The sequence below is a fragment of the Cricetulus griseus genome, chromosome 4, assembly GCF_003668045.3.
Source record: "Cricetulus griseus strain 17A/GY chromosome 4, alternate assembly CriGri-PICRH-1.0, whole genome shotgun sequence".
Lineage (NCBI taxonomy): Eukaryota > Metazoa > Chordata > Mammalia > Rodentia > Cricetidae > Cricetulus > Cricetulus griseus.
The window spans coordinates 100,246,051-100,254,206 of NC_048597.1; the positions used below are offsets into that span (position 1 = coordinate 100,246,051).

An 8,156-nucleotide genomic window follows, 5' to 3' on the forward strand; every position below is an offset into this window, starting at 1 on the left:
AAACTGGAAGGTAAATACTTACTTAGCCTCGGAACCAGGCACTAGCAAATACTCGGCAATACTGATGTCTTGTTTTTTTTGCTCTGTCCAGACCGCAACGCTGTAGCCAATTTAGATATGCTATAAATTTAAGAGGTTGCTATGGCCACGGCGCGCCCATTGGCCACCCGGCACCCTACGTGCCGCACCACGTCACCAAATCTGAATAAGGATGCGCGAATTAGGCGGCGGCCAGACAAAGATGAGGATCGGGACTGCTTGAAAGTGGGGGAAAGTGCCGGCGCCTCCGCCAACCGGGAAAGCCGCTCGCCAGTGCCGGAGCCAGCAGCCGCGGAGGATACCTGCTCTATACTGGAGTGAGCGCCTGGGCGCGACCCGTGGCATGAGGCTGTGACCGCCGCCGCCCTCCACGCCACTCTGGGCAGTGCAGCGCCAGGCCAGAGAGCGTCGGAGGACTTGACCCCTCAAAGTCTTGGTTGATCCGTATCGGACTCGCCCCTGAGGAGGCCCAGAGACTAGGGAGGCTGAAAGCCATCGCAGCGGGGACCGAGAGGCCCTAAGGGCCCAGGGGCCCCAAGGAGGACGAGGCGGCCCGAGCCGCCCGGGACGCGCGGCTATGATGGTGCACTGTGCCGGCTGTGAGCGGCCCATCCTCGACCGCTTTCTGCTGAACGTGCTGGACCGCGCGTGGCATATCAAATGTGTTCAATGCTGCGAATGCAAGACCAACCTCTCGGAGAAGTGCTTCTCCCGGGAGGGCAAGCTGTACTGTAAAAACGACTTCTTCAGGTAAGAGGCCCCACCGCGCCCTGCTGCCTACCACTGCCTGGCTGTAGCTCCACCCGGGCACCTCCGGAATTAGGGGACTAGGAGACCCACCCCAGTTTAGAGGGGAGGCAGATAGCAGGCCTCTGCCCTCCTCAAGCCCTGTCGGCGGCTCCTGGTAAGAAGCTAAGGCAAGGAAGAAGGACGTTGCTTGGCTGCCTTACCTTGGGTCTGTCAGGCAGCAGAGAGCGGCCAGATGGCAGAGGCACGGAGCTCAGCAACTTGCTCCTGGCCCTTTCCCCATACCTGAGTCCCCGGGACAGACGCTTCAGGACTCCCGTCCCCAGATCCCAAAGGTGCTCCAGGAGTTCTCAGCAGCTGGGGCTTCACGTTCCCAACAGTAACCCGGATCCCAGAGGGTAATCTGAGGTGAGGACCTACAGAAACTTCCCAGTTCCAAAGGGCCCCAGCTTGGAAGGGCTCTTTGGAGATGAGGGGCAGAGGACCTTCCCAGTGCCCCCCCCCACCCCTGATCCATTTTCCCCCTAGTTGAAAAGACACTGAAGAAATGGAGGCTGAGAATCAGCAGGTCTGTTCTGTGTCACCTCCCTCCTCAAGTCCATATGTTCCCCCCTCACCCCAGGCTGACCAGGACCCAGTGCCTCTGTGGGCCTCAGTTTCCCGAGATGGGAAATGCTAAGGGACAGCCTAGAAACCTGTGGTGTTTTTCCGATAGCTGCTCGCTACCACCGGGCACCCTGACTGGCTTTGTGAATCTGAATTCCAGGCACTGAGGGGGCGTGATTAGCTCAGCAGAGGAGAAAGGCAGCAGCCTGCCCCAGTGGCCGGGCTCTTGGGAATTTGAATAGGAGAGAATGTCAGCCGCGCCTTTACACGTGTAAACTCCCCGGCCCCGGAGGCCCTGGCGCCCCTAATGTGGCATGCTTGCAAAGCACCTAATGATTTTTGATAAGGTGTATATAGCCAATTATGCTGCCGGATAAGGGCAAAAGTGACTTATGGTCTCTAATGCCCTCACTACATCAATGTCACCCAAATTCACTCTGTTTAGAGACACAGGTGAGAGTGGATGGCATGGTCCCCCAAGGTTCGAGCCCTCCTCTTCCTCTCTTCCTGTACCTATTGTGGGAAGGAAGGGGTGCTTTCTTCCAGAGCCCAAGGAAGAAAGAAAAGGGATTGGTTCAGAGGCAAGTGAAAGGGGGCTTTGGAGTGATCCCAGGTCTTAGCAGAGCAGGACTCAAGATGAGCGTCTGTCCCCATTCTCCTGCCGCCTGCCAGGACCAGAGACGGGAGAGAATTGTGTACAGAAACTGACTTCCTGTTTCCAGAATGTACTCCTCTGAGAGCCTCTTGTCCCCAGCTGGAGGGGGGTCCAAGTAGGTCTCCCAGCTAGCACTGGAAACAAGAGGAAGGTTCTGGCATTCATTTCTGTTCAGATTCTCCACCCTGCTGCTAAAGACAGACTGTGGCAGTCGTATCTGGGACAACCCCTTCCTAATCCAGGAGGCAAAGCTAAGAATGATAGAAACTTAGCCCACAGGCTTTAAACCCTTTGTGGGCTCCTGAAACAGCCAAGGCATGCATATTTGGTGGGGACCTGAGAGCAGGGGACACACCTTGGGACACCCTGAACCTTTGCCTATCTCAAGGCTGCACTCCTAGCTCTTCTGGTCACAGTCCCATAGAACTTGGATCAACACACTAAAAGCAGGGCCACCTGGCCCTAAACCAGCCTTGACTAAGGAGACCAGAATTAGGATTCCATTTGACAGATATAGAAATAGAGGTGTCTGGGAAGCCAGAGTGGGTGGGAAGAGGTCAGCACTGGAGAGAACTTGGACACCAGGCCCACCTCCTACCTCGAAGTGACAGGCGCCTTGTATCCACAGGCGCTTTGGCACGAAGTGCGCCGGCTGTGCACAAGGCATCTCTCCCAGCGACCTGGTGCGCAAGGCCCGGAGCAAAGTCTTCCACCTCAACTGCTTCACCTGCATGGTGTGCAACAAGCAGCTGTCCACCGGAGAGGAACTCTATGTGATCGACGAAAACAAGTTTGTGTGCAAGGACGACTACTTGAGCTCCTCTAGCCTCAAGGAGGGAAGCCTCAACTCAGGTATGGAGGCCGCTGCCCTGTCCCGGCTCTATTCTTGACGCTATTAGGCTCCAGCAGTTGAGCTCACTCTCAACTGTCACCCCTTGCCTGCTGGGGTGGGGGTGCTTCAGGGCTGGGGAGACAGGAGCCGGTTCTACAGGGGAACCCTGAGCCAGGCTCTTCTTCCCTTCCCTCAATTTAGAACTGCAAAAAGATCCCCCTTCAGTGTCATTTGAGATCCTGATAAATTTTACAAGGACCAACAGGCTCATAGCTATTTGGAGGAAAGAGAAACGGGGGGGGGGGTGTGAGAAGGGACAGTGTGTGTACCCTTCTCTGTCCCCACTCCTGAAGAAAAGGGTCACCAGAGGGTGTGCCACGCTTCCCCGGGAGCTTCCGACTTTCGGGGGCGCTGAGAGGGTCCTCTCAAACCAAGCCTAGCCTGGAGGGAGAGGGTGGGTGCCGAGTCCCGGGAAGGGGTAGTCCCTGCTTTGGGAGGGAAATCAACAAACGAGGCAGAGAGCCTGGGTCTTTAGGGAATGGCTTTCTGAATTGGAGACTGGATCGCTCTGACGCCGCTGTCCTCTCCCCATTCCTTCCGCCCCGCAGTGTCATCCTGTACAGACCGCAGTTTATCCCCGGACCTCCAGGACCCGTTACAGGACGACCCCAAAGAGACCGACAACTCGACCTCATCGGACAAGGAGACCGCTAACAACGAGAACGAGGAACAGAACTCCGGCACCAAGCGGCGTGGCCCGCGCACCACCATCAAAGCCAAGCAGCTGGAGACGCTCAAGGCTGCCTTCGCAGCCACGCCCAAGCCCACGCGCCACATCCGCGAACAGCTGGCACAGGAAACCGGCCTCAACATGAGGGTCATTCAGGTATAGCCAGTGGGCCAACCCTCCCGACCAGCATCATGCCTCCGGTCGGGCAGCCTAGCCTTTGAATGCTCAGGACCTGGCGTAGGTACAGTTGGTACACCCGCGGTTGAGGCCATCGGGACACCCTTTGGAGGTGGGGAATTTTGAGGCAAAAGGTTTTGATACGGTCCCACTATCCTAGCAATGTGATTTTTTTTTTTTTTTTGATGAGGTCGCCAGACTTCTCTGAATTCGTTCACCCTGGCTAGCTAATGGCTTAAGCCTCTCTGGCCTCCAAGCACAGAAAGGAGAGATGTCCTTGCGCCCTAGAGTTGGCAAACCCACAATCGGCTGGAGCCTGGCTCCGCAGCCGCGGGTGAGGGCCTGGATGGGCAGGGGGCCTTTATGAAGCCGTCAGTCCGCGGGCAAGCCGACGACCAGGAAGCCGGGGTCTTTATGAGTCACCCCACGGGTCCGCGAAATCCTTCACCCTTGGCTGGTTCTCCGAAGCCCCTCTCCGCCCCTCCTGGACTAATCCGGCCCAACCCTCGCCTGGGGGAGTGTGCTGTTCCCGAGGCGCTAGGACCCAGCAGGGTCAGCCTCAGCAGGAGAGGGGGGACATTCCTGACCCCAAGCTCACTGCCCCTTCCTTCGCCCCAGGTGTGGTTTCAGAACCGAAGGTCCAAAGAACGCCGCATGAAACAGCTGAGCGCTCTGGGCGCCCGGAGACACGCCTTCTTCCGGAGTCCGCGGCGCATGCGTCCCCTGGGAGGCCGCTTGGACGAGTCTGAGATGTTGGGGTCCACCCCGTACACTTACTACGGAGGTAAGGGGCGCCTAAGGACGCTCTGCTATTCGCCCGGGCCCACAGCTAGTCTGGGCCTCCTAACGTTTGGGGCCACAGTAGGGCAGCCTTTATTTTTCCCCACCCACGCAGGATATACACAAAGCCATTCCTAGACAGACTCATTAGTATAGGCCACTCACAGGCACACCCACACAGGACACATGGACTCACATACATCCGCTCGCCATCAGACCTCAGCAAAACAGCTAGACATAGGATTGCAGACAACCACACACAGGTATAGTCCACTCCCCTCAGGAGAGACCTACACACACAGCTTCCCTGGTACCTTTCGCCGCCCACATGCCCTTACTTCCACTCTCCACTGCCGGACGGCCTGGTGAGCTTAGGGAAGGCTGGAACCTCACCAGCTTGAGGCAGCTAGCTTCAAAAACAGCAAGTAATTCTGCTATGCTACAGACACCCTGGGTTCTGCGTGTAGAATGGGGTAGGGGAAGATGATGCTCCAGGTTGGTTTGCGCACCGACGACTCAAGCCTGCTTGCTCGGCCCTTTCTTGTCTTGCTCCCCGGGACTAATGTCCCATCCCAGCACTCCCTTTCCCTCCCAGCTCCCAGGGTGGGCTGCAAGACTGCCCCACTCTCCTTTCGGCCTCAGAGCTCTCTGTGGGGGACGATGCACTTCTCTGGATTCTCTAGCCTTCCAATCTGTGAAGTCACCCAGAGTGTCTAACCAATGGCACTGACCTAGGACTGATCTACTTGAGTCTCCAAACCCAGTTGGAGAGGCAAGAAGTGAATTCCCTTTAAAATGTGAATTCTGGGACAATGCCGGGGTGGAAAGGCGATGGAAGCCAGGCAAGCCCGAAGAAAGTAAGAGGACCCCGAGCCTGACTTCCACCTGCGGAAGCCTGGAAAGTTAATTTTTAGACCAGGCCGGGGCCCCTGGAAATTATGGCAAAATACGTGAAACGGTGATTTTTTAACGTGGTAGCGGGGCCCAGGTTGGGAGAGCCGGAACTGTACGGTGATGGGCGTGTACTAGGACGTCTAATCTTTCAGCCTAGCTTGCCCTCTGCACAAAAAAATCTCAACTCGGAGCCGGGAGATAGTGGGGGCGGTACCCGCCTGGAAACCCCTGCTCCGACCTGAGTAATTAATCAAGGTTTGCAGGGGGAACCAGTCTACCCCTCATCGATTCTGCCAACCCCTCTCTCTGCTGGACAGGGTGGGAGACAGAACACCAGAACCCCCTTTTTTTTTCTTCGAAAACGGGATGGGACCGCAGGAACCCCCAACCCCCAACCCAGCAGCCCCGCCTAATCCGCACTGGGAGATGCCGGTGGCTGCGTCCGGCAGCGGGCGAGAAAGGGGCCGGGTGGCGGGGCCCGCGGCTCCCCGTGGGAGCTCGGACAAAGCCCCAGCTGCGGCTTTTGTGCCCTTTTCAGACAGCGTTTGTTCCAATTACCTCCGGCCCGGCCGCCATATGGGCGGAGGCGGTGCGCACGACTCCAGGGCCGCGGCCTTCCCTGCTTACCTCGCTCCCTTTCCGTTCCTTTGAGGGCCCCCAAATTTGCCTCTCTCCACCTCCCAAACTTTCGGACCGGATGGAATTTGAGATTTTTCAAAACGTAATTGGCGGCCGTTTTAACTGTTACCTAAACTGCCTCCTCTCCAGGCAGGTCTCCAGGCAACCTCCCACCCTTCAGTGTTTCCGTAAAGAAAAAAAAAAAAGTGGGTGACTGGGACATACAGAGCTCGCCTGTGAAGTCGTACCCGGCACTGAACAAGGGGAGTGGATTTCCAGAAGAAATTCCGGCCTCGGGGACGCCGGTTTTCCCGCTGTACAAAGCGGGTTGTCCCTCGCAACAGGCTTAAGGCGCTCCTTTTGTTGGGGTTCTGCACTCAATACTGGAGGGGCCGATCTGGAAGGGAGGCCAGAGGGTGTTCGCAGAAGCAATTCCTTGTAGCTATTTGAGCGTCTGACCTGTGTGAGTCCTGCACCCCTGAATTTGTGAGAAGAATTGCGTTAATTTGTGTCAACTCTTCCAGAGGTCTCTGTCCCCAAATACTTCCAAATAACCTGGGTGTCCTAACAAGCTCCTCCGCGTAGAGACTGTAGACCCGAGGCTCTCCACCCCCACCCCAGGAACCCACAAGTGGTCCTGAGCTCGGATCCCCTCTCCGGAGTCGCTGAGCTGGGCCTTCTTCATTCCAGGCTCGACTCGGAAGGGAACAGAAGATACTAAGACTGGCCCTGGCTTTGCGCCCTGCGCGCCCCGGGCCCAGGCTGCCTGCCCGCCTCCGTTTTCTGTGCTCTGGCAGCTGACCGGTCCCGCTTCTCCCTCAGGGGCCGCAACCCGGATCTGAACTTCTTTGGAAGTGCTTTAGAGCTGCCACAGTCGCTTTGTCCCCGCGCTCCTCTCCGAACCTGGCAGCCACCAAGCCTATGGCGATTCCTGGTCTTCTGGTCTACTATCTGGTTCTCTTGGGCTCATTCATACCTTCACCACGGCCTTTCATTCATTCATTCATTCATTCATTCATTCATTCATTCATTTTTCCGTCACCCTCTTCCTGTACTTGCACTTTCTCGCCTCTCCATGGACTTGGCTGTGACATGTCTGGGGTTGCCCCCACCGCTTCCCCCCACCCCCACAGTCGCTGCGGATCGCTGTGGATCGCTGTCTCGGTGTTCATTCCTCCAATTTCTCACTAAGTCTTCCCTTGGCTCTGGCCTCTGCTGGCCCTCTCCCCATCTCCGTGTGTTTGGGAACCTGCGATTCCCCGTCTCCCTCGCTGCCTATGTTTCCCTCTTTGCTCAACGTCCTTGTAAACTCTGTGTCTCTCCCAATTGAGTCCCTCGGCCTTTGTGGGTTTTCTCCCTGCCTCTCCCCAGCCTTACCCGTGGCCTCTCTCAGTCTCCTTCCATCCACAGGGTCTCAGGCTTCCCCCCTTGGCCTCTGAGGGCCTCCTAAGGTCTCGGTCTAACCTAGGGTCAGTGGCATGCTCTCCCGTGCCTTCCGCATATCTGTGCCCACAGCCCTATCGGTGTGCCCTGGCTTTCGCGCTCTCGGGTCACTTCTCCGAGGTCCCTGAATCCTTGTCGGCCTTAGTAGTTTGTCCTCATACCACGTCTTATCCTTTGTCCCTCCCGCAGACTACCAAAGCGACTACTACGCCCCGGGAGGCAACTACGACTTCTTCGCGCACGGCCCCCCGTCGCAGGCTCAGTCCCCGGCCGACTCAAGCTTCCTGGCAGCGTCGGGACCCGGCTCGACACCGTTGGGCGCGCTGGAACCACCGCTGGCTGGGCCGCACGGCGCGGACAACCCCAGGTTCACCGACATGATCTCGCACCCGGACACGCCTAGCCCCGAGCCCGGCCTGCCTGGCGCGCTGCACCCCATGCAGGGAGAGGTGTTCAGTGGCGGGCCCAGCCCGCCCTTCCCCATGAGCGGTACCAGCGGCTACAGTGGACCCCTGTCGCACCCCAACCCTGAGCTCAACGAGGCGGCGGTATGGTAAGGCCAAGGGGCCGGGCCGCCCCCTGCCACCGAGCCCTGAACGCTTCCTGGGTCACCCTCAAGAGTCCTCTCTTGGGTT

General features: G+C 57.8%; 1 protein-coding gene across 1 annotated transcript; it reads left to right on the plus strand.

Moving 5' to 3' along the window:
* The first annotated feature begins 616 nt into the window (after positions 1–616).
* Lhx5 (LIM homeobox 5) lies at positions 617–8,078 on the plus strand. Its single transcript, XM_027414229.2, has 5 exons — positions 617–789; positions 2,676–2,899; positions 3,488–3,765; positions 4,405–4,570; positions 7,711–8,078. The coding sequence occupies exons 1-5, from the start codon at positions 617–619 to the stop codon at positions 8,076–8,078; spliced, it is 1,209 nt and encodes a 402-aa protein (XP_027270030.1).
* Positions 8,079–8,156: the final 78 nt, after the last annotated feature.